Genomic DNA, 27,174 nt, shown 5'->3' with positions numbered 1-27,174 from the left:
GAATATTATTTTTCCCTCTAAATGGATTTCCCTACAAATAAAAAACAAGAAAGTTGACTATAGTATAATAATAAAAGCATGTTGCACATCGCCTAATAGTGCACTGATATGACAAGGAAGTGCAGTTTGCCCATATACCTAGCTGGAAATCTTTGCTGTTGGCTATGTTTTTCTTTTCTCAGGTGTGTCTACATAATTTATAGGATATGATTGTTGATAAAACATTACTCCCCAGGGGAGAGTGCCTTCTGTTTTTTGACACAATCTTGAGCACCTACAACCTAGCTGTGACTTTCTCCTTGGGCATTCACAGAACCCTCTTGTCTAATCCCTCGGTCCTCTGTGAGCTCTGCCACCTTCTATGCCACCTCCAAAATGTTCTGTCAGTTGGTGGAGTACAGAAATATTTAAGACTCAAAGTACATATCTGGCCTCTGAAATGTGCTTCAAAGTTCCAAATTCTTGGCTGTGGATTTCACGAAGGAATCCTTCTCTCTACAAGGGTACCCCCAATTCCTAGAACACACTTCCCTGGAATACAAAATCTTCCATGGGTAGAGTGACCACATGTCTGGCCTGGCCCAGGGTTGCCTCAATGCATGCCTGTTGTCCTAGTATAATAATTAATACCTCATCTCTTATTTTCCCTTTCTCAGTCCCTGTTTGGGTAATAAACTCAATATTGCACTGTTAGGGCAGCAAATTATGCATTGCTATACAAAGGAAGCAAGTCCATGCAAACAGCAATGTTCTTCATTGCAGATAGCTGCAGAAGGCACCATCCTAATTTCCCCAACAAGGCAATGGTGTGAAATGGCAACGAGATTGATGAGTGTGAAAATAGAAAGTACCATATGACTGATGCATCCCACACCCTTACCCAGACTCTTCACAACTGAGCTAGTCACTCAACCGCAAAGACATAAAGAAAGAAGCTCTCAAGATAAAAGCAACTTTTGATTGTATAAATGTTGAAATTTGGCTTTAGGACAAAAGTTCAAACCATTTCTTTCATTACCTAGATGTTTTATCGGTTAAAAAATGTCAATCATTGTGCTTTTTACAGAATGCTAACTACCACCGTCCTTTGAAAAATGAAAATTGGCTTTCAAAATCCATCACCGTAAAGATGTGTGAAAGCAACATGGTGACATGGTGCCACCACCTCTGTAAAAACCTTGGTGAATTGCTTGGCTGTTTTTACTAATGTGTTCCTGTACACGTAAAAGAATATTTTTTAAAGCTAAAAGTTCAAGAACTTCACAGAACTGTAAAATATAAATCAAATTCCAGTAACTAAATTGAAGTTCTTCCATTAATATCTCCCTTGTGTAATTCAAAATCTTTAAAGTGAATTTATAAATATCTGAAGAAAGCCAGGAGAGTCAAATGCATTCTGGCAATTATTAAATGTCTTATCATACTATATGTGTTAAATGTAAACATTAGCAAAATCTAAAAAAACTATTCATGTTATAAATAAAGTACTTTCATTAAAACAATGATTTTGATTACTTAGTTGCTTTTATTTTAACTTTGTGATTACAGAATACGCTTCACCATCTCTAAACGCAGTATGAGATATGGCGCTGTTCACAATTTTAGAGAAATTTTACTCAGAGTTCATCAGTTAAAGTAATATTTTAAGATTATGACAAAGCTTTCTCTTGCATATTTAACCACTGCAGCATATGGGCAGACAAGAAAGAATTTCATTGTTCAGCTGAGAAAAAACCTGGATCATGAAAAGTAAAATATTTTATGGATCCTCTAGAAGTTAATCAGCTCTCTGTGAAATAAGAAAAAAAAGCTATGTATGGGAAATGAATGGGGAATATTTCATTTAATGAGAATATATGAGATTTTAACAGGATTACATTATAAATATTTTGTTAATATGTATCAGAAACCCACACAGATCATTGCTACACTAAATATTTTTATATTGGTATTTCCTTTCCCTTCATGAAGTGTTTTAGCATTCAACTTTTTTTTTTTTTTTTTGAGATGGAGCCTCGCTCTGTGGCCCAGGCTGGAGTGCAGTGGCGCAATCTCGGCTCACTGCAAGCTCCACCTCCCGGGCTCACACCATTCTCCTGCCTCAGCCTCCCGAGTAGCTGGGACTACAGGCACCTACCACTACGCCCGGCTAATTTTTTGTATTTTTAGTAGAGATGGGGTTTCACTGTGTTAGCCAGGATGATCTCGATCTCCTGACCTTGTGATCCACCCGCCTTGGCCTCCCAAAGTGCTGGGATTACAGGCGTAAGCCACCGCACCCGGCCCAACATTTTTTTTTAACATGAAAGATGTCTAGAGACAATATCACAGTAAAAATTAATGCATTGTACAAGATCCTTGGTTTAAATTTCTTTCATTTGACTATTATACCAACGTCCCCTTTGAAGGTACACAATTCATATTAGCATTTAAAATTGTTTTTAAAGTCCTATAATTAAAAAAAACCCTTTTTCATGGAATTTCCTGAACTATTTTGATTTGAAGATAGATCTATCATGCCAACTTCTTTGGAACACAGTGAAGTAGATTCTATATATATATATATATTTTTTTTTCTATATGAGTTATTGAAAATTTTATATATAAATACAAATGTGTATTTTATTGTGGTAAAATATACATGACATAAATGTAACATTTTAACAATTTTTAATGTAAGCTTCTATGATATTAGGTACATTCTCATTGTTGTACAACCATTACCATCATCCATCTCCAGAACTTTTTCATTCCCAAACTGAATCTCCACCCCCATTAAGCAATAATTTCCATCTCCCCTCCCCTCAAACCCTGGCAAACACCATTTTACTATCTGTCTCTACGAGTTTGCCTACTTTAGGTACCTCATATAACTGGGATCAAACAATACGTGTCCTTTTGTCTCTGGCTTATTTCACTTAATGTCTTCAAGGTTCATCTATGTTGTAGCGTGTGTCTGAAAATTAGATCTATTTCATGTATAAACTGTTCAGGGATCCAATGTGTATCTTTGGATATGTTTGGCATGTTGTATTTTAATTATTTTGATAGAGATTTTTAAAACATATTGCATATATATGTATTAATTTTTTAAGCTTTATTGATGTATAAGTGACAAATAAAATTGTAACTAAGGTACGCAATGTAATGTTTTGATATACATATACATAGTGAAAGGATTACCACAGTAAAGCTAATTAGCATCATTTCATCATACAGTTACCTTTTGTGTGTGTGATCAGAACATTTCAGATCTACTCTCAGCAGATTTCAAGTATACAATAGAGTGTTATTAACTATAGTCACCAGGCTGTACATTAGACTCCCAGAACTTATTCATTTTGTAAGTGAAAATTTGTATCTTTTGACCAACACCTCCCGATTTCTGCCAGGCCTCAGCCCTGGACAACTGCCATTCTACTCTCCGTTTCTACAAATTCAACTTTTTTAGATTCCATGTATAAGTGAGATCGTGCTGTATTTGTCTTTCTCTGTCTGGGTTATTTCACTTTGCATAATCCCATCCAGGCTCATCATTGTCACAAATAGAAAGATTTTTTTCTTCATTATTGCTGAAAAATATTCCATTGTGAACACATATATATTTTATACACACACACACAAACACACACACACATACACACACCACTTGTTTGATCCATTCTCAGAGACTTCAGTTCTTTTAGTTGGATATTTTGAATAATGCTGCAATGAGCATGAGGGTGCAGATATATTTTAATCTTAACTGCCCTCATTTAATACAGGATTATGTTAATAAACATCAAAAATCTATTGTTAGGTTTTAGAGAAATTTTACTCAGAGTTCATCAGTTAAAGTAATATTTTAAGATTATGACAAAGCTTTCTCTTGCATATTTAACCACTACAGCATATGAGCAGACAAGAAAGAATTTCATTGTGCAGCTGAGAAAAATTCTGGATCACGAAAAGTAAAATATTTTATGAATCCTCCAGAAGTTAATCAGCTCTCTGTGAAATAAGAAAGAAAGCTATGTATGGGAAATGAATGGGGAATATTTCATTTAATGAGAATATACTAGATTCTAACAGGATTATATTATAAATATTGTGTTAATATATATTATAAATACACATTATAAATATTTTGTTAATATTGATGCTCTTAAGGACTAGCAAAGTAATGAGAGTTTTTGCTTCTACCCTGAGAGAACTCTGACTTGTCTGCCTTTAGTTTTCATCAATTTTTTTAGATGCCATCTTTTTTTTCCCCTAGCTGTCTTCCTTCCTGAAACCTCTTTGGTACAGTGGTTCTCAAAGTTTCATATGCAGACAAGTCACCTGGGACCTTGTTCCATGTAGCTTTTGGTTCTGTAAGGCTGGGCCAAGGCCTGAGGTTCTGCATTTCCACTAAGTTCCCAGGTAATGCTGATGCTTTTGTCCATGGAGTTTGCTATTGCAGCAAAACCCACAGGCCGTTTTCATTAACTGATTTTAAGAAGCCACCTGTCTGGAGGCTATGTTATGGCATATATTAAAATAATACCTAAAAGTAAGGGCAACTTGATAATGAGAGAAGACCTGAGTGAGTCTGCCTTTGGGGAAAAGCACACTGACTGTGGAATACCAACCGACAATCCTCTCGAGTTCATATTTACTTATTCTCCAGAATTTGGTAAGTATTCCTGGTGCTATTCAAACTGCCTGCACAAGCTATACCCTCCTAGAGATTCACTCTAAAGTGCACTAAAAAAAGATATAAAGGTATTTTTCTTGTGCTTCATAAACATGGAAGAATCGTTTATGAAAAAAACTTGATATTACAAATTCAAATTTGTAAAATACAAATGTTTACATATGTGTAAAATGTTTCAATATGGTTTTAAATTTCAAAGGAAAGCCTCTCTTATTTTGTAAGAATATACATATGCACGTGTCCATATGCACAAATATATTAAATACTTTGGTGCAGCAAATAGTGTAAATTTATATCAATTCTAATAATTCAAATCTATATAGTTTCACAGCATAAATAATTGTATATATATTTACATGAAACACTCATTTTGGTATCAAAATACATGAATACACATATATACTGTACACAATATGGCTACATTTTTATGACATATTCCCTATATCAAGTCAATCTCAATCACGCAAACATGACAGGTTTTCTTTGGACAAATGAGGTTACACTATTTAAAAACTTAAAAGACTGATAAGTAACACTGTTTTTGTTGAGAAACACAATTACCCGTTCCTGCATTCACCCAAAGAAAATAGCAAAATGGCATCAAGATCTACTGAACTGGAAAAATGTCATATACATAATCAATGAGACTTCAGTAAGTGAGAAAATATGTCGAAAATCAAATGCTAAACAATTTTTTAAAGGTGAACATAAAGTATGATTTACTACGGGGAAAACAATGAAAGGGAAAAAGCTAAGCTTCCAAATATACAAGTGCCCAGGTGTAGTGGCTCATGCCTGTAATCCCAGCACTTTGGGAGGCTGAGGCAGGTGGATCACCTGAGATCAGGAGTTCAAGACCAGCCTGGCCAACATGGTGAAAACCGTCACTACTGAAAATACAAAAATGATCTGGGTGTGGTGGCACATGCCTGTAATCCTAGCTACTCTGGAGGCCGAGGCAGGAGAATCACTTGAACCTCGGAAGTGGAGGTTGTAGTGAGCCGAGATCATGCCATTGCACTCCAGCCTGGGTGACAGAGCAAGACACTGTCTCAAAAAAAAAAAAAAAATTATATAAGTGGAAAGAAAGGAAATATATTTTCCTTCAGTTATTGACATTAAGAATTATAGAAACTGTTAGAAAGAAATATTTCCCCAACCGAAATGAAGCAAATTGTCTGTAAAATATTTAAATAAAACATAGAAAGAAACTTCACATACATTGGAGTAAATAAATTGTTCTTACACTGTTTGTTTTGAACAAAAGAAGAGAGCAGCCCAAAAGCTCCATTGAGCTCACACTGGTTAGCCTATTACTTGTTTTAAAGCTAGGAGTCTGAAGTATTAACTGGATTGCTGTTGATGAACATGGCAGAAGGGGATTTCAGCCTTACTTTCTCATCTCCTCTCTCCCATGTCCCTCTGCATTGCTCTTAATAAAATCCAAGCTTCCCAAGAGAAACCTATTATACAGAGCTTTTCACTTAAAAGGTGGCATTTATCTTATAATATTTTCACCTCTGCTCAACAAAACATCTCACTAAAATAAGACACTGCAGTAAAATAAATGTCAAATTTTTAATATCTTTTAAAAACCACCTGTTTGTGATACAGAAACTGGATTCATATCCTTGGAATTCATGTTTTCTAAAGAGACACAGGGATCTCAGTTGCTAAGTTACCTCATATGAGAATCATCCTGTGGATTGTAAATTAAATTATATTTTTGTTGAACTATGACTATGCTTGAATAGTAATGGGATCTCTTGTCATCACTTCTATCAAAGACTCTTCAGAAAAGGCCTGAAAGAAAGGTGTTGGGGCACTTGGGCCCTCCCAAACGCCAGTCATGGCTGAAGTGATTTCTTTTTTTTTTTTTTTCAGATGGAGTCTCACACTGTCACCTGGGCTGGAGTGCAATGGCGCGATCTCAGCTCACGGCAACCTCCACCTCCCATGTTCAGGCGGTTCTCCTACCTCAGCCTCCCAAGTAGCTGTGATTACAGGTGCCCACCACCATGCCTGGCTAATTTTTTGTATTTTTAGCAGAGAAGGGGGTTTCACTATGTTGGCCAGGCTGGTTTTGAACTCCTGACCTCGTGATCTGCCTGCCTCGGCCTCCCAAAGTGCTGGGATTACAGGAGTGAGCCATTGCGCCCGGCTGGCTGAAGTGTTTTCTAGGCAAGTAGGAGGACAGGGGCCCTTCCTCCAGGGCAGCCATGATGGCTGAAGTGATTTCTACAATCATGGTAGCTGCCCTGGAGGAAGGGCTGTCCTCCTCCTACTCGTCCCTCCCAGCTACAGCTTCCAAGATGATTGACTAGAGAGGAAAAAAAGCATACGCAATAAAAGTTAGCAACCCATACTATATGCCTCCAAGGTGAAGGTACAAAAAGTTTCCCTCTCCTACCCATCTTCTCTTTAATCAAAGCACACACATTCACACACCCAGCCAACAATAATCATAACTATTCAATTGTAGAATAAATTGAGAGATGTTGCAGACTTTGCAACAAGCACCAAAACATTAAGTTAAAATAGAGATCCCTGAAGGAATAGTACTAATAGTTTCAGAGCGATAATGCATATTTATCACATTTAATACATATATGACTTACCTTTGCCTTGATAGAAACAAAGACTATTTTAAATCCAACTAACAGTCCTGAATTAGAGCATGAAAACTAGTAAGTCATTCACTCACTTACAGCAAGTTGCTGGGTCTTCATCACTCTCATCGGAGCAGTCCTGCCGAGAGTCACAGACAGATTCTTTGGCGATGCACTGGCCACTAGCGCAAGGGAATTCGTCTGCAGAGCAAAGCTTTCTGGATTGGGCCTGTCTACAGGCATAGACCCAGAGGTGATCAAGCCCAATAAAACTTCTCTGGCTCAAAAGAGTCCCTTCAAAAATAATCTTTAGGAAGAAAAAGATCAATTTATGAGTTTGCAATCTCCTTAATAAGACAAAAAACTAAAGAAAGTTGATAAAGACAAAATAGTTATTGAGAAAAAGTGTTTAAAGCAACCAAGGCAATATATAACAAAGTTCCTGTTTGATAAGCTCAACCCGTGCTCATAAGACTGATGTAACAAACCTGCACGTTGTGCACATGTACCCTAAAACTTAAAGTATAAAAAAAAAAAACTGATGGAAACATTTGCTCCACTAAAGGCTCAGAGAAACCTCCCAGGATCAGGCAAAACACAAGCATCCCACTTAACTATCAAAAATGTCCCTGACTGCAAACTTGTTACTTGGTCATCATCTTTACATCTCTCTTTCTTTCATTTTCAAGGAAAATAAGAAGTATTGCCATTACTTATAGAACAAGAGCTGTAACTGCAACTGACTTATTTTTTAACTACTGAAATTAGTATTTGAATATATGAGGAAAAATATCAGGCAAACGGAAACAGACACAATATAAGAATAAAAAAATGTAAAGGAATAAACATAAAACTCTATTCAACTTACATAAAAGAGTAATTTCTTTAATGAGAAAAGAAGTGTCAAAGTAAATAAATTTTGTTGTCACCAATTGAATTGCTAGCTTTTCTGGAGATAAGCAATATTAGCAAATGAAACAACCACACATTGTTGGTCAAGTGTAAGATAATGTCAAAGTATTAGCATTCCTTGAGTTTCTACCAAGAGCAATTATTACTTAACACCAAAAGTGTAGAAATATAAATAGCTGACTGTATCACAAATAACTAATTATTTGCTGTCCAAAACATTAGTCATGAGCTACAGAGGACTATTTCAATTCAAATTAATGAAAATAAAATAAAATTTAGTTCCCTCAGTCATAGTAACCAAATTTCAATTGTTCAATAGCCTCATGTGATCAGTGGCTACCATACTGGACATCAGATATAAAGCATTTCCATTATGCAGAAAGTTCTATTAAACAGCACTAAATGTGGTAAAATTCCAGCCAGATACTAAGAATTAAAATTGACTTCCTTCAGTTTCATCCAGCTTAAAGTTACTGAATAGATTTTCTTTTCAAAACACGAGGGATAGGTCAGGTACGGCGACTCACACCTGTAATCCCAGCACTTTGTGAGGGCAAGGAGGTGGATCACTTGAGGTCAGGAGTTTGAGACCAGCCTGGCCAACATGATGAAACCCATCTCTACTAAAAATACAAAAAATTAGCCGTGCATGGTGGCACATGCCTGTAGTCCCAGCTGCTTGGGAGGCTAATGCAAGAGAATTGCTTGAGCCCAGGAGGTGGAAGCTGCAGTGAGACAAAATCCCACCACTGCACTCCAGCCTGGGTGACAGAGCAAGACTCCATTTCAAACAAAAAAAATACGAGGGATATATATTTGTTTGTTCATTAATAATTACTTAAGGTCAGATTTTCAGTTTGCAAATATGTCTAATAATTTGGTTTAGAAAATAATATTAAATTTAAATCATATCCAACAATAAGAAAACTTTGTATGCTGCTACATACTTTTCCCATAACAAATATCATACATGTAAAAATTATTAATGTACAGCTGTATATTTTCATAGCAGCAAGAGATCAGATATGCAGAAATGATATCAATTTGAGGTTCAAAAACTGATGGGTTTAAACTTAGATCTCAAAGGCCTATAATTATTGAACAGCTAATTACATTACATATCCACTTGAGAACTTGGAATAACTCTCAAATTCATTTTCTTTACATTTCACTTTGTTTTATCTTTGAGTTAAAACAAAATTTAATCTTCAGTTTATGAAAAAAGAAACTTGTTTAATACTTGAGAAGTTATAAAAACAGATATCAGCCTACAAAAATTAAATAGTGTCAAAATGTTAACTCAGTAGGCCGTGATAGGATATATAAATGGAATATCACTATAAAGAAATGAAATTGGTTTCATAACCCACACATATAATCAGTATCATCATTTTATATTCACACTCCAGCATAAATAAACTTACACATTCCCTATATCATGTTGGTGCAAAAATAATTGAGGTTTTAGCCATTAAAAGCAATGGCAAAAGCCACAATGGCAAAAGCTGCAATGACATTTGCACCAACCTAATACAACACAAAATATCAATTTAATTTTTTAAGAGACAGCATTCCTATTGAGCCTACGTATGTTTCATATGTTTCTTGGTGTACATAGAGCTATCCATGTGTTATAAAGATATGAATTATTGCATTCAAAATATTTGCCTATACTCTACTAAGTTTCAATACCAGTTTACTATTTATCTACTTCATAATGCAATTTGTTTCCCTGGGGCAAAGCATGGTGCTGGGGAGCAAGAAAGGAAGGCTGTGGAGAATAAGGAAGCTGTGAACAAGAGTGGATACACTCTATTTCCCCCGCCAAGGGAAATTTGGTCTCAGAAGGAAAAAGTACAATTTAAAAAGTAAGCAATCACTCTCCCCAAATATACAAGCACGCATCCCTAACTTAAATGCCAATTTAACTTTAGCAGTGCATGATCAATTTATTACTGCAAAGCTAAAATTTAAACCACGATAAAAAAATTGTTGTTTTTATTTTTCTTTCATACCTTAAATGTCTTCAGATCTTCTGGTATTAACACATCTGCTTTCACCCATTGGCTGTGAGTTGATATGTTGTATGTCCAAAATATTTCTTCTTCCTTTGATTTGAAGAGAAAGACATCACTCATTACCCATATTCTATTCTTCACATTTACATACATGCTCTCTTAATTGCATTTTAGCGGCTATTTCCTTAGCTGTATGATATAAAGTACTAGGAAATCTAAAGTCTTGGTAGTAAAATTGAAAAAGCTGAATATCATAAAAAAATAAGAAAATGAAGCATGTTTATGTAGTAAACCTGCTTTTTGTAGATAAACAGTATTAGGATGGAACAAAAATTTGGATGAAATCTTTAAAAAAACAGTACTGTGTTTCAAAAATAAAATTCTAAATAACAGTTAATAAGATCAGCAATTTAAATGTTGATCTCAATAACATTATTACATTTTGTAATATTGCCATGATACTAGAAAAGAAAAAGATTACAGGCAAACAATATAAAGGTTAAAAATGTTGTCAGATACATTTTCTGCACAATTTCAATTTATACTAAATATTTTTTCCTGTGGAAACATTTGGTCCAAGTTCCAAACAATACAGTTATATTCTGAAAAGTATTTTCTTAATTTGGTCATTCTATCAAAGGCCTATTTACATCTTTTAGAGAAATCTATGTCATGTACCTGTACAATGATCATTTTTCAGATTGCAAAGTGTATGTAAAATTGTCACTACATGCTATGAGTGTAGTAACAAGCCTTTACTGCATTCAAGACATTTATTGAATGTAAGAAGCTCAATAAAAGTCTATGGTGAAACTCCATCTCTACTAAAAATACAAAAATTAGCCAGGCGTGGTGGTGGGTGCCTGTAATCCCAGCTACTCAGGAGGCTGAAGCAGGAGAATCACTTGAATCCGGGAGGCGCAGGTTGCAGTGAGCCAAGATGGCACCACTACACTCCAGCCTGGGTGACAGAGCACGAATCCGTCTCAAAAAAACTAAATAAAATAAAAAAGTCTATAAGGTACTCAAAATTTTGTCTACGGCATGTATGGCATTGGTCTTTATGATTTATGATGATGCTTTTATGCTCTGAAATCTTCTTATTTTTATTTACATTTTATTAGACATTCAAACTGACATTTCTTCCCAAAAACAGACCAAATTGTTCATAATGTTTACATATAGAATGCATGAATTTTTAGGTAACAACATGGTAAAAATGTGAAGATTGACATAATTATGTCTCAGGTTGAGCTCTGAGCCTGGCTCTGTCCCACTTTCTAGCGTGAGATAGAAAACAGCCCTGAAAGGCAACATCTTGTTGTAATCCAAATGATACGTGATATCAATGTTTGTGTCCTCATTCAGCCTCACATATTTTATGCATGCCCAAGATTTTCTATAAATGAATCTTCTTTCAACTTAGTCCTGCACCCTCAGATGCCTACTCCAAATTTCCAAGTCCTAAATATTTCAGAAGATAGTCTAAATCCATTACAATTTACTTCATTACTTATTCATATCAACTGTGAAGATTTCCACAAGAAAATGAAGCACATGGGGTGGACATATTTTCGGCTGATAGCTTTCATGGTGGATCAGGATGAACTGGAGTTATAAAAAGTTGAGACAAGCAACTAATTTTTCTTCTGCTTATTTCTTACACAACTTCAGTTATTTAGCATCAAAACACTTACACCCTACACAGATGCTTTTAGTGACACCTCTTGGCAAATTGCATTCACCACTTTCCCCCGTTTTCATTTTATGAAATAATTTAGAGCTATTGTGCTCTTTTTTCACAGTGACTAATTGATTCCCCTCTGCTCCCCTTGAAGATGGGTGCACTTACATTTTTGAAAAGTGAGCAGTGTTCTTTCCAAACTTAAATGGTTTTTCATAAGCCAAGTTCATAGTATACAGTGAATGAGATCTAGATTTTTCTATACATTTTCCAGTCTAATGGTACTAGCAATGTTTTGTAAAAAGAATTTATTCTAAGTGAAATCAGGTTTCATTTTATTTCTGTTCTTACTCTCCCTCTTTCTAGTTACTTTTCACAGGTGTTAATGTAAAAAAGAAATCTCCAAATCAGCAAAGCTTTTCAAGTGATGTTCTACTTTCATCTTAAAATCAGTAAATATTTTTTTAAAAAATATATCTTTGCTCCCCCAGTCCAGGATCAATAATGCCAATTTACCTTTCAAGAAAAATATTTAACATATTTATTAACACTCTATCTCTTAGAGATGCCAGTCTGTGCTTTTCTCTTCCAGTGAAGAAATCAAGGGTACCAAAGTCAATTTTGTTGAGTTTCACTACTTTTGATCTCATCTAGGAATAAGACCATGTAATCTGGTAAAGAATTACAAGTATATTTGGTTGTAAAGAAAAATTACACGTAAATTTCTTGGTAAATAATTATATGGAAACTCTACACAGAACAAAAGTAGGCTGTTGCTATGAGTATTATTTTATAGATCATGGACGCAGACCTAAACCAAGAATGGTTAGATGGTACAAACCAGAATTGCTACACACTTGAGCTGATTCTAAAGAGTGAACTTTTTATTTAGCAACTTGCCTTCACCTGAGTTTTTCACTTCTCAAGTTCTAATGTTCTCTGGAAATAAAGAAAACAACCTTTAGCATTCTTGCTAGATATTTCTTGGCTTACCTGCTCACATTTATAGAGTAATAGATATTCACAACAGAAAACAGCATTCTATTCATGGAAAGATGTAAATCATCATTTTCATCAAGAGCTATTTTTTTAAATGATAGGTTTGGAGTCCTTTTAAGTGTGTGATAAAACATTGACTTGGGACTTCAATGTACTTTGACGCAGATTTTGCATCAGTGAGCAACATATGTATAGAGGATAGCAAATAGTGTCAGAAAAGACAGGACACCTCACAAGATACTAACGAATCAAGCATCAGTCAACAATCTCTAAGATGTACAACCATTTAGTTCTGGTTAATACACTAGATCATTTCCCTATGATTAACTTCTTTTCTTATAATATGAGAGACAGAATCTTGATAACTGTATTACTGATTAATAGAGTAAATGATGTGTGGTATCTAATGTCATTTATATATGATGTAACACTTGAAGCCAATTTGTTTTCACTCCTTTCTAGTATAGTTCTAAAGCCACCAGAAGAATGGCATGGCTCATTTTCAGTAATTCCAATCTATATACATTCATAATTACATACATACTACATACACACATTCATAATTACATAATACATACACACATTCATAATTACATATACACATTCATAATCACATACACAATACATACTCACATTCATAATTAAATACACAATTCCATTCTACATGCATTGAAACTTTTAAAATACATCACTCATTTTCACAGCAGATTAAAATAATCCTCAGGATTAGACTATATTATAATACAAATTTCTACTTCAATTTAGGCTAAGAATTCATTCAATTTTAATGAAATAATTAATTATCTGTCATCTGAAAAGCACTACCATAGGCCCACATATACAATTTAACCATTTAAACTATAATTTAAACTCATCGAAATTATTCTAGAATTTCTCTACTATGTCTTTATTGAAGAAGGAGTTGGAAATTATAGAATGTTGCAGATTGCATGGAGACTCGCTGGGATTGGTTCAAATAGCACAGGTGACAGCAACTGAAATATTGAGGCATGAATGGTGGAACATACATGGATACAGTTAAATTTTTTCTCTCTTCCTTTTTGGTAAAATTCATCCCATGTATCTGGACAGTTTGTAATGCTGCAGGAAGGATAGGGAGATGTTGTCCCCTTTTCTTCCTCCCCCCACACCTTACCAAATGGAATGAAATAAACAGATTGCAGGGCAGTGACTGCAAAGTACTATTGCAAAAAACACAAAAACATAACAAGTTCCAGAATGCCAGGAAAATTATATCTCATCCAATTAAAAAAGAATTTATATACATATGTATATTACTTTTTATATCTATATGTGTGTATATGGATGTGTGTGGAGATATATATGTATCACATCCACATCTACAGATATGTGATATATATGTATGACATCCATATTTATCTGTCTATATATTTATATCTATATGGATGTGTAGAGATATATATGTATAGATATCTCACATACATATAAATGTAATTATGTGAATCATATAAATATGGATACATAAAATAATAAATATACTATTTATTATATATTATATTACATATAATTATGCATTATATATTATTTATTATGAATATATTTATTCATCTCCAGTTTCTGGCAGAGAGTTCCCAAAAACCTGTTAATTTCCTAATCAATAGGGATGTTAATAGAATCGCAAGGGACTCATCACCAGAAAGATCAAGCTATGATTAGAAGCTTGGAACTTTCAGCCCCACCTCTTCGGGGAAGAAGAGAGGGGTTGGAGATTGAGCTAATAATTGATCATACCTACGTGACAAATCCTCTATAAAAATTCCTGAAGTACAGGTTTCAGAGAGCTTCTAGATTGCTGAATGCATGCTGGTTCCTAGAGGGTGCACACCTGGGGATGCATGGAAGCGAAGCACCACCCCTCTTCCCACATACCTTGCCCTATTCATCTCTTCCATATGGTTGTTCATCTACATTTTTAATAATAAATGGGTAACATGAATAAAATGTTTTCCTGAATTCTGTGAGCCATCCTAGCAAATTATCAAACCTAAGAAGGGGGTCATGGGAACTCCGATTTATAGCTGGTAGGTAAGAGGCACAATAGGAAGCTTGTGATTGACATCTGAAGTAGGGGTAGTCTTGTGGGCCTGAGACCTCAACCTGTGGAATCTGTACTATCTCCAGGTAGCAGTGTCAGAATTGAGGCAAATCACAGGACACTCAGTTGGTGTCCACTAGAGAACTGAATTGCTGTGTTGGAAAAAAAACATGCATCTGGTGTCAGAAGTGAGATATTGGGAGTGCTGAGTGCATAAGAGTAGAAAAAGCAGGGTTTTTTCCTATACTATCGAATCAGCTGTCAGTTTATTTTTATCTGTTATACTAATTGGAGTACTCACCCAACTTTACACTCTAGAACTCATTGAGCATATTGGACAAGGAGAGAGAGAAGAAGAATGGACTCACTCTACCCAGTGTGCCATTGTTCAATATTTAATCAATAATTACCAGTCTTAAAATTTATGTCTACTGCTACCCAAACAAGTAAGATTTAACCATTATATTTATAGTTCTAATGATATATAGATGTAATGTCCAAAACAGATCACATCAGAGCTTCAATACAGAGCTCACAATACAGAATCTCAGCTATCCCATTTTTATATCTATAGTTTCTTTAATATACTTTCATGAATTTTGAAAACTTTATGAAATAATATTGGGCAAGTTATCACATTAACGTTTGTACATGAGAGTGTCCCCTATGCTAGTTTCTTAATCATTCTTTTTAAAAGTATACCAAATAAAGTCAAGTTAAAGAATAAAAGCCTATACGCAATGGAGAAATCGAAACACAAGTTGCCAAGAGTTAGAAACTTCATTGATTCAATGAATTTGAAATAAATGCAACTTTCTTCTTACCTTATTATTATACAGTCTTACTCTCAGGACACTGTTTTCCATAGCATAATAGAATTGAAGATGACAGCTCTTGCCCAGGCAATGACACACAGAGCTATTTAGATAAGCCCTGCTGTCTAAATGGTTAAGAGTGAAAGCATTCTTAGCACCTACCCATACATAATAACCTGAAAGATAACAGAAAAAAGAAGCAATTTAGGAAAACATTAGCTTCTTTCTGTCTGACTAAAACTATTACATTTCTGAAGTTTTCAAAACCAGACTTAAAACACAAATATTTTACTTAAAACGATAGAGTGTTTTCAAATGATTACATCAACTACAAATAACAGGTTTTCATTTTGTATATTATTTCCAATATCTAGAGAAATCTCCTAATTTCTATAATCAAAATTTGATAATACCCTTTTGTAAAAATTCAAGATTCCTATAAAAGAAACCTACATATACAAATTGCTATACAAATTACTGTCATTTTCTTTTAAATATCACAATTCAATCCTTTTTTTAATCAAGAATTTTTCTTCATCCTTCCCAGAATTCTTGCCCCTCTAGATGATTTTTTGATTTACTTTTTGTAGAAAATCCTTTATAGTTTTAGGAAATGCAACTTAAAATGTCTTCTTTCTTACCAAGCCACATAGAGGTATGAGATATCTACAGTCCTTTTAAACGTCACCTATGGATTTTGTTTTACATAAAGATATTGTATATAAGTTTTCCCCATCTGATATTTAAAACCAATTTGAGCTGTTCTTGAACTTAATAACACTGACAACACAGATTTATAAAGAGATTTCTATAATTTTACAAATTCATTTTCAAAAATAAAGTCTGAAATGCTTCTTCATGCTACTGAAACTGCTGCATGTCTCTGATGTTTATTGAAAAAGAAGTCTCTAAGGAAACCCAAATACAACAAGAAAGACAAAAACAAGAACATGAGACCAAATTTTAGCCTCAGATATTTACAGCTACAGCAAATACTAAGCATAATATAATCCTTAGCTGGATAAACGTAATGTAAAAGCTTACACTATTTACATTAATGTCTTTTACACAGTAAATCATGTCTGACTTTCAACAAACTTACAAGGCACCTGCAAGGCAAAAAGCAGTTTGAAAAGAGTAATTCTAAAAATTAAGTCTATTAATCTTTTTGAAAATAGTCTGTACACTCTTCACAATAGCAAAGACATGGAATCAACCCAAATGCCCATCAATGATAGACTGGATAAAGGAAATGTGGTACATATACACCATGGAATACTATGCATCCATAAAAAGGAATGAGATCACATCCTTTGCAGGAGCATGGATGGAGCTGGAAGCCATTATCCTGAGCAAACTAATGCTGGAACAGAAAGCCAAGCACCACATGTTCTCACTTATATGTGGGAGCTGAACAGCTTGAACACAGACACAGGGAGGGGAACAACACACACTGGGGCCTGTTGAGGGGTGAGGGGAGGGAGAGCATTAGGATACATAGCTAATGCACGCTGGTCTTAATACCTAGGTAATGGGTTGACAGGTGCAGCCAACCACCACAGCACATGTTTACTTATGTAACAAACCTGCACATCCTGCACACGTAGCCTGGAACTTAAATAAAATAAACAACAATAATAATAATATTACTGCTACCCCAAAAAAATAAAAAATAAAAAATAATAATCTGCACAATACAATATACAAATATAATGCTAAAGACAGCAAAAACTAATTACATTTATAAATTGTACAAAAAAGAAATTAAATTTCATACAATTCTAATACATTCTATTAAAAACATATTAAGATACACTAGGAAATAAATAAGAAAATATTAGCAAGTATACACTTAAAACAAAAATAAACTAAGACTTTAAATTAAATGCTCAATAGGCAGAATATAACCTAGACTGGCCATAGTGTCAAAGAGAAAATTCACATACCAGAATCCCTGAAATGTAACTCAAAATAGAGTAAATTATATAGAAAATAAAAAGGAGCAGTCAAGTTATGGAGTATGAACATTAGTTGTGTTTAAAAGAAACTCAAGATGAAAAGATTAGAGAGAGTAAGAGACAATTACTTGAATAGAATAACATAATTTCTGCAAGTGATGATATGTGTGCATTCTGAGCATTAAAAATTAAACATATACTCATTCCTGCACTCACCATACTGAAATTTTCAAATAACAAAGATAAAAAAAAATTTTAAATCTGCATTAAACTAAAAACCATTACATGCACTCAGACTTCTCTGTCACTACAGCACATATCAGGAGCTAAAGAGGGAAAATCACCCTGTACTTAGAAATTAAAAAAAAAATTCTAAAATTGTATGACCAGATAAATTATTATTTCGAAGTGAGAACAATTTTAAAACCTTTTAAGTTTACAGGTACTGTGGGAGCTCATCACCACAGATCTTTTCTAAATAAAACAACAATTGATTAAAGAGTCAACCTTTGCAAGAGGATAAGGGAACCAAGAAGGAAAGCATAAAATCTAAAAAACAATGGTGAGTAAGAAAAATAATGAAATATATAATCTTAATAATTGCAAGTATCATAACAAGATATTGACTTTAAAACTCTTTAAAATGTTCAACTGCAACTCAGGACCAAAAAATAATTAAATGGTAGTTTGGTCTTTCTCATGTTCAAGAAGGCAGAAATACTAAAGCACTTTAGGTTTTTTAAAGAAATTTCATATAAAGAATATACCCTAAAAATTAAGAATAGTCATAACGATAAGATATATAAATTAAAGCTTCCAGATCAGTGAAAAAAAAAATGTAACAATACTCACCCCTCCAAGAAAAGGAAGAAAGAAAAAAAGCAAAAAGAATAAAAGTAAACAGAAAATACAAATTAATATGTTAGCAAGAGGAAGAAACTCATTGACAACACAGCAGTGTTGAAAGAAAGAAGGAAGGAAGGAAGGAGAGAAAGAAAGAAAGAAAGAAAGAAAGAAAGAAAGAAAGGAAAGAAAGAAAGAGAAAGAAAGAAAGAAAGAAAGAAAGAAAGAAAGAAAGAGAAAGAAAGAAAAAGAAGGCAGGCAGGCAGGCAAGCAAGCAAGCAAGCTGGCAGACTTGGCCGGGCATGATGGCTCACACTTGTAATCCCAGCACTTCAGGAGGCTAAGATGGGTTGATCACTTGAGGACAGGAGTTTGATACCAGCCTGGCCAACATGGTGAATTCCTGTCTCTACTAAAAATTCAAAAATTAGCCAGGCATGGTAGCATGTGCCTGTAGTCCCAGCTACTTGGGAGACTGAGGCAGGAGAATCGCTTGAACCCAGGAGGCGGGGGTTGCAGTGAGCCGAGATCTCACCACTGCATTCCAGCCTGGGTGACAGAGTGAGACTCTGTCTCAAAAAAAAAAAAAAAAAAAAAAAAAAAAAAAAAAGCTAAGCTAACAGGCTTAACAAAAAAAAAAAAAAAGCCTTTTAATACTTTTTGTTCACACAATAATAAATCCTGAAGGAAATAATAAAACTTAAAAGATACTGTTAACCTAATATAATTCTTCCTTTACACTGTTGGAAACATAATTGTTATTTTCACCTTCAGCTCCTATGGCAGAATGTATTTTCAATAAAATATACTCAGTATATTCACCAAGGCCTCCTATGTAATGTCTTATAACTAGTCACCATAAAGAAGAATACTGAAAGTAATACATAAAAGATATTATTTTTTTTTCTACCTTCATCATCACCTCCTTGATCCTGCTGAGGTGTGGATTCGAATGCAGGGACCTCTCTCGCTTTTGTGCGCATCCAGGAAATTTGGCCAGCAGATGCTTCTGACATCCACTCACACATGTCAAATTCAAACCCACAGGCCTGACACACTAAATGGGAGAAAAAGATCTTGGTGGACTATTAGTCTGCTAGAGTGGCTGCTTAACCAAATTATGTGTTGTAATCAACCAAAAGGCTTATATACACACAAACACATCAACACACACTAATTTATATCTGGAAGTTGGGATTCAATAAGCCTTAGAGTGTACCGGCAGCAACTCCATTTTGCAAAAATTTGTCAGTTGATCCACATGTACAATATCCTCTCAAATGAGACCCATTGCCATTAAAAAAAGGAGATTCCTAGTTTTTCTTGTATATGTCACCACTTCAGTCACAATATGTTTTAATTTTCTTAAGAGACAGGGTCTTGTTCTGCCACCCAGGCCAAATGCAGTGGTGCAATCATAGCCCACTGCAGCCTCAAACTCCTGGGCTCAAGCAATCTTCCAGCCTCAGCCTCCCAAGTAGCTAGGACCACAGGTGCATGCCACCAGGCTCAGGTAATTTTTTTTTTTTTTTTTTTTTTGGTAGAGATGACATCTTGCTATGTTTCCCAGGCTAATTTTGAGCTCTTAGCCTCAAGCAATCCTCTCATCCCGACCTCCCAAAGTGCTGGGATTACAGGCATGAGCCACCATACCCAGTCAACAATTTTTAAAATGGCTTTATATTTTACCTTACCTACCTTATGGGATTAGATTAGTTAGTTTAAATTATTTACTATTCATAATCACACTGAAATGTTATAGAAGAAACATTGCATATAATTCCACAATGGCATTAGTTTGTTTCAAAAAATGACATCGCCTTAAATTGATGTATTTAGTATAAACCACCACAGCCTCCCAATAACACTCCAGCTAAAACTAGGACATTAATGTCAACAAAGGTTGGCGTGTGTACATTCCTGTGAGTGGTCTCTGAGTCTCACATATTGCATATACACCAGAAAAGTGAATATCTCAATTTAACACTTACTTCTCAACTCTTCATCTGTAGCATCAAATCTACAGAGATCTGTATCTGGATGGCATAGCTTCTGCTCAGCATTCAATGCTTCTTGACACAGTAAAATTCCATCTGTTAAATTTAAAGATTGGCAAGAAGTGAAATGCAGGTGCAACTGGAGAAAGACTCAAGTATTTTGCTTTAATGTTAATATTCATTCTACAAAGCACTCTGTAACCAATTTCTCTTTATGATATCATCACCCTTTAGGTAACCCTATCTCTCTCTCAATCTCTCTCTCTCTGTCTCTCTCACACACACACACACACACACACACACACACACACACACACACACCACTCAAATAGAGAAAGAGAAAAACAGAACAAAACAACCATGCCAACGTTTCGGGATTTTAATCATATCTCCATAGTGACTGGCAAGCCCCAAAGCCAATCCTTCACAGGAGTAAAAAAATTGCCCTAATGTTGGAACTCAGAGTTTACTATTTGAAGGACAGTTGTACATGTGTCCAATACAAGATATGGTGTCCCCTTAAACCTGGAAGGTGGATCTTCCCTGGAACTGCTTTCTCTGGAGCTTTCTCAGACTGTGCCTGTTGGCTGGCCATGGTGACTCACACCTGTAATCCCAGGCATGGGCCGGCCTTTAGGAGGCCAAGGCAGGTGGATCACCTGAGGTCAGGAGTTCGAGATGAGCCTGGCCAACACGGTGAAACCCCATCTCTACTAAAAATACAAAAATTAGCTGGGCGTGGTGGCGTGCGTCCATAATCCCAGCTACTAGGGAGGCTGAGGCAGGAGAATCCCTTGAACCCAGGAGGCGGAGGTTGCAGTGAGCCAAGGTCACGCCACATTGCTCCAGCCTGGGTGACAGAGCGAGACTCCAACTCAAAAAAAAAAAAAGAAAAATTGTGCCTGTTTTTTTGTTTTATTTTCCCCAAGCCTTCCCAATATGACTTGAAAGTAGACTAGGAGTCCTTCCTGTCCCATACCACTTGCAGACGATTCTCCCTCTGACCTTCCTAAATACCCAGGCTTTGACTCTCATGATGCCAAATGACACCCCTCACTGTTTCAGCTTGTTACAATCACCTACAGACGCTGTAGGTGAGCCCTGAGGGTGCCCTGTCCCTCAATCCCTGAAGATTCTAGCTCTGAGCTCACTGTCATTCTCTGTCATTTCAATATTCACTTTTATTTGCTTCTCAGTTTCTTGATCTCTTATTGACCATGAAGGAGAACTTTGATGAAAAACAACTTCTGCCACCACTCTTCAAAAGGAGTTTTACCATTACTAATAATGATAACGTTTCCTTGTCTTAATTTCAAGTGGTCCACTCCCCAATCATCACCCCTATCTGTCCAACTCACTTCTTTTCATATCTCTACTCTAACAATATTTCGACTGTGCCAGGTTCTACAATCCCAGGGTCCTAAATTCTTTTCAATTATTTCCCTTACCTATCTTGTCTTCATTTTCTTTATTACAGATGTCAGACAAGCAATCACTCCCTGGCCATGCTCATACTTCTCCATACTCTCACAGCAAAAACTCTAGAAAATACAACCCTTCACCTACTCTAGCCTGTATCTGTGCAGCTGAATGAGTGAAGAAATCATGCAGATTTCACTTTGTCCACAATCATGCAGACGGGAATGACTTCGTATTCACGACTACTCACTCCATGCCATCATGGTGATCCTCATTCTTTCCTTTTCCGCATTCTTAGACAACTATTCAAAGCTTTCTATTCCCTCTGTTAACTTCCAGCTCTTCCTTCCTTATCATCATTCTCAGCTCACCACCTTGCTTCACATTTCATTGGGAAAATGAGAGAAATCAGAAGAAAACTTTTAAAGTCCCATCATCAATCTCACTGGCCGGCTGTCCACATGATTTGCCTCCTGTAGGAGCGGGTCAACTCTCCATGCCCTTCTCTGGATGACGCTTTCCATTTAGACAGAAACTTCATCTTTGTTTGGCTACTTAAGGAATCATGCTGCCAATTTCCTCTCCTCTCATTTACAACAATGTGTTCTCTTTCTCTACAAGATCATTTCCTTCAGGACCTAAATGACCAAAACTTCATCCATCTTAGAAAAACATTCTCCTGATCCGACAACCTTCTCCAACTAACTTCTCAAAGTTCTGCCTATTCTCACACTGACTCCAACACCAGTTCTTTCCCTTCCTATTCTCTCTTGAACCTATGTCAATAACATTTTTTTTAATTGAGATAAACTTCACAAAACATACCATTTACCCTTTCCATTTTATCTATTTTAAAGTGCACAAGTAGGCCGGGCACAGTGGCTCATGCCTGTAATCCCAGCACTTTCGGAAGCCAAGGCAGGTGGATCACTTGAGTTCAGGAGTTCGAGACCAGCCTGGCCAACATGGTGAAACCTCATCTCTACTAAAAATACAAAAATTAGCAAGTCATGGTGGCACACGCCTGTAATCCCAGCTAGGAAATCTGAGGCAGGAGAATTGCTTGAACCCAGGAGGCAGAGGTTGCAGTGAGCCAAGATTGCACCACAGCACTTTAGCCTGGGCAACAGAGCAAGAGTCCAACTGAAAAAAAAAAAAAAAAAAAAAAAAAGGCCGGGCACAGTGGCTCACGCCTGTAATCCCAGCATTTTGGGAGGCTGAGGCAGGTGGATCACCCGAGGTCAGGAGTTCAAGGCCATCCTGGCCAACACTGCGAAACTCCGTCTCTACTAGAAATACAAAAATTAGCCAGGTGTGGTGGCGCATGCCTTTAGTCCCAGCTAGTCAGGAGGCTGAGACAGGAGAATCACTTGAACCCTGGAGGCGGAGGTTGCAGTGAGCTGAGATCGCACCACTGCACTTCAGCCTGGGCAACAAGAGTGAAACTCTGCTTCAACAACAATAACAAAAAAGTGTACAAGTCAGTGGCTTTTATTAAATTTGCAATGTTGTGCAATCATCAAACTACCTAATTCCAAGACATTTTCATCACCTGTACCCATCAGTCACTTCACCATTCTCTCTTCTCCCCCAGCCCTGGCAGCCACTACATCTGCTTTCTCTCTCTATGGATTTGCCAACTCTATTTCACATAAATGGAATCATGCAAGTTGTAGCCTTTGTACTGGGCTTCTTTCACTCAGCAAAATGTTTCTGAGGTTCATCCATGTTGTCGCGTGGATCAGTATTTTATTCCTTATTTGTTTGTTTTTTGGTCACCTTTACAACTCCCCTGAAACTGCATATATCAAGATTGACCTCTATATTGCTAAATCTCATATTTAATTTTTTTTATCAACATACTTGACATATCAGTAATATTGGACAGGGCTGATCCCTCCCTTTTTCTTGAAATATTTTCTTCACCAGGCTTTTGCATAAAACTCTTCTCTGGTTTTCTGATTGTGTTACCACCTATTTTTTTTTTCTCAGTCTCTCTTGTGGTTTTCCCTCATCTGCTAAACATGAGACTGCCTCGAAGCTCAGTCCCTCCATCTCTTCTCCTCTCTACACACCCACAACGTTGTTAATATCACCTAGACACATGGTACTAAACCCTTTCCTAAATGCTGATGACTCATAAAATTATACCTCAGGCCCAAAATTTTTGCTGGACTCCAACTGTACACTCCAGCAGTATCCTGTTACTAACTTAAGCCTCTTCCCTTGGGTCACAGAAATAGGTCTAAATCTTGAAACCACCTTTGCAAAAGTATGACTGAGACAGTGAAAGAGATCTAACTTAATCGACGCCATCTTGCTTCTAACTTCCAAGCTGTCCTTGCTCATTCCTGGGTGGAGACTGGCCTAACTTTGGGAGGAAATTAGTTTATAGTTTAAACAAGGATGGTAACAGCCCTGTCCCAAAGCAGACCTCCTTCTTGTCTGGGAACTAGATTGCCTTTGTAGGACTGACATTAGCCACAAGAATAGAAATTATGGTTTGGGAGTCATGCAGCTGGAGGCTACAAAATTCTGACCTTCCCTAAACTGCTCCTAAGATCAGTGCTTGACATATTTTGCAGACCCTGCACTTGAAGGATCAACTGGCACCACCCAGGTCAATAAACTGGCTCATCTGATCTTGTAGCCTCAACCCAGGGACTGACAGAGCACAAGAAGACAGCTCCAACTCCCTATGATTTCATCTCTGACCAGTCAGCACTCCTGGCTGACAGGCTTCCCCCCATCCACCAAGTTATCCTCAAAAATTCTGCTCCCTGAATGCTCAGGGAGACTGATTTGAGTGATAATACAACTCCAGTCTCCCGCACAGCTGGCTCTGTGTGAATTACTCTTTCTCTATTGCAACTCCCCTGTCTTGATGAATCGGCTCTGTCGAGGAAGTAGGCAAGGTGAACCCCTTGGGCGGTTACAATCTCAACAAACTTCTGATTTTTCTCTGCCTAAACTTTCTCTTCCCACAGCCTTTCTTTTGAGATGGAGTCTTGCTCTGTCACCCAGGCTGGAGTGCAGTCTCCGCCCCCTGGGTTCAAGCCATTCTCCTGCCTCAGCCTCCCGAGTAGCAGGGACTACAGGCGCCTGCCACCTCGCCCGGCTAATTTTTTGTATTTTTAGTACAGAAGGGGTTTCACCGTGTTAGCCAGGATGGTCTCGATCTCCTGACCTTGTGATCTGCCTGCCTCGGCCTCCCAAAGTGCTGGGATTACAGGTGTGAGCCACCGCGCATGGCCCAGCCTTTCTTATCCCAGTTAATGAAACCCCATCCTCCTAGTTGAGGTGAAAAATTTGGAGTCTTCCATGACTCATCTCTTTTTCTCTCTCTCACCAAACATGCAATCCATCAGCAAATTTCTGCATTATCAATAAAACATATCCAGAATCTAACTACATCTTTCGACCTCCACTACTACTACCAACTCTGGCTCAGGAAACAGCATCTCTTTCTTGATCGTCTTAGTAACTTCTTAATTTGTCTTTCTGTCGTTGTCCCTGCTCCACTATAATCTTGTGGGTCAGATCATGTCTCCTCTGCTTAAAGCCCTTCCATGGGTTTCCATCCTACATGAAGTAAACATCAATGCCTTACTATGACCTTCTTCATATAAACCAAGGCCTCTTTCCTCAAGGCCTTTGCATTTATAGCTGGATCTATAAATAAAAAAATTAAATCCTAAGCCCCCAACCATCTGAATGGACTCCTCCTCTCATCCACGGACATTCCCAAGTTAACCTGTAAAACTAGTTCAGGCCATGATGGGAAAGTGAAGCCAGACATGCCTCATTATACCCTCCTCCCTTTTGCAATTACTGGTACAGCAAACTAAGTATGATAAGAAACATCTACAGTCTATTTTCTCTGAAGCTTGCTACCTGGAGGCTTCATCTACATGATAAAACCTTGGTCTCCACCAGCTCTTATTGTAACCTAGACAGTACTTTCTATTGATTCCAGGTCTTTAGATAATAACTCAACCAATGGTCAATCAGAAAATCTTTGAATCCACCTATGACCTGGAAGCCCCCTCTTCCAGTTGTTCTGCCTTTCTAAACTCAACCAATGTACATCTTGCATTCATTGATTGATATTTTATGTCTCCCCAAACTGTATAAAACCAACTTGCAGCCCAACCATCTTGGGCACCTGTTCTCAGGATCTCCTGAGGACTGTGTCATGAGCCATTGGTCACTCATGTTTGGCTCAGAATAAATCTCTTTTAATATTTTACAGAGCTTGACTCTTTCTGTCAACATATCTAATATTCACATGGCTTATTTCCTCTATTGTTTGGCTATTTTTCTCAGATCATATATTTTAATGTTACCATACTGACTATTTAAACATCACCATTTCATCCTCATTTCTGGAACTTCTTATCACAGTTTTTTGCTTTACTGTTCTCCATAGCAAATATCACCGCTTGACATAAACTATATTTTTTATTTATTTGCTTAGTATCATTTTTCTCCCTGACTAAATTGTAAGCTTGGTGAATGCAATGATTACTATTTGTTTTTTCACTGCTATCACACGACTATCTAAAAAACTTATTGGCATAATAGGTGCTCGATGTATACTTGTTTGATAAATGAATAAATGGCCTAAGAACAACCTGATGAAAAATTTTAAAACATTGTAGACTCAATATACATCATTTTCACTTTTATTTGTGATAAAACTGAAGCAATTGGTTATGGAAATGATTTATGAATGCATCCACAATCCGGTTTCTCATAATGGGAGTTTACAAATGATGAATATGCAAATCCTCTTGAATGTAAGATCCACTGAAAACAAAGCTGCATATGCAATTAAGGGAATGTTGGCAATAAATGAAGCTAAGATTGCACAATAATGATTACCATGAAACAATTAAAACTATAATTTTTGTAGATTCATATAATAGCTACAAATCTTCTGTCCCTAGAGCTACATAACTAAATATTGGTCATAGTTCAATTAAATGTTGTATATTATCTCTAATTTGTCACTATTTACACAAGACAAAAAAAAACCACCCAGAAGTACTGTAAACAAAAATAGAAAACAGATGAGTACAAATTGCATGGAATTAAAAACACAGCTTTTGTCAAATGTATTCCATTTCTTTCGCCAGTGTCTACCACTTTTACTACCTTTGGCCTGA

At 36.4% G+C, this 27,174-nt stretch overlaps 1 protein-coding gene across 1 annotated transcript in view; it reads right to left on the bottom strand.

The window, feature by feature from the left end:
• Window positions 1-27,174, bottom strand: part of MALRD1 (MAM and LDL receptor class A domain containing 1) — a 679,682-nt gene that overhangs the window by 585,048 nt on the left and 67,460 nt on the right. Inside the window, exons 6-10 of the mRNA XM_054503207.1 lie at window positions 20,582-20,683; window positions 19,501-19,647; window positions 15,799-15,965; window positions 10,212-10,304; window positions 7,384-7,591 (exon numbers count right to left, since the gene is read on the bottom strand). Of these exons, the coding sequence (XP_054359182.1) occupies window positions 7,384-7,591; window positions 10,212-10,304; window positions 15,799-15,965; window positions 19,501-19,647; window positions 20,582-20,683 (717 nt within the window). The remainder of the gene's footprint in view (window positions 1-7,383; window positions 7,592-10,211; window positions 10,305-15,798; window positions 15,966-19,500; window positions 19,648-20,581; window positions 20,684-27,174) is intronic.

Source organism: Pongo pygmaeus, chromosome 8, assembly GCF_028885625.2.
Source record: "Pongo pygmaeus isolate AG05252 chromosome 8, NHGRI_mPonPyg2-v2.0_pri, whole genome shotgun sequence".
NCBI classification, from domain to species: domain Eukaryota; kingdom Metazoa; phylum Chordata; class Mammalia; order Primates; family Hominidae; genus Pongo; species Pongo pygmaeus.
Note: the sequence above shows the minus strand (reverse complement) of the source record. Positions and strands in the feature narration are given on the sequence as shown.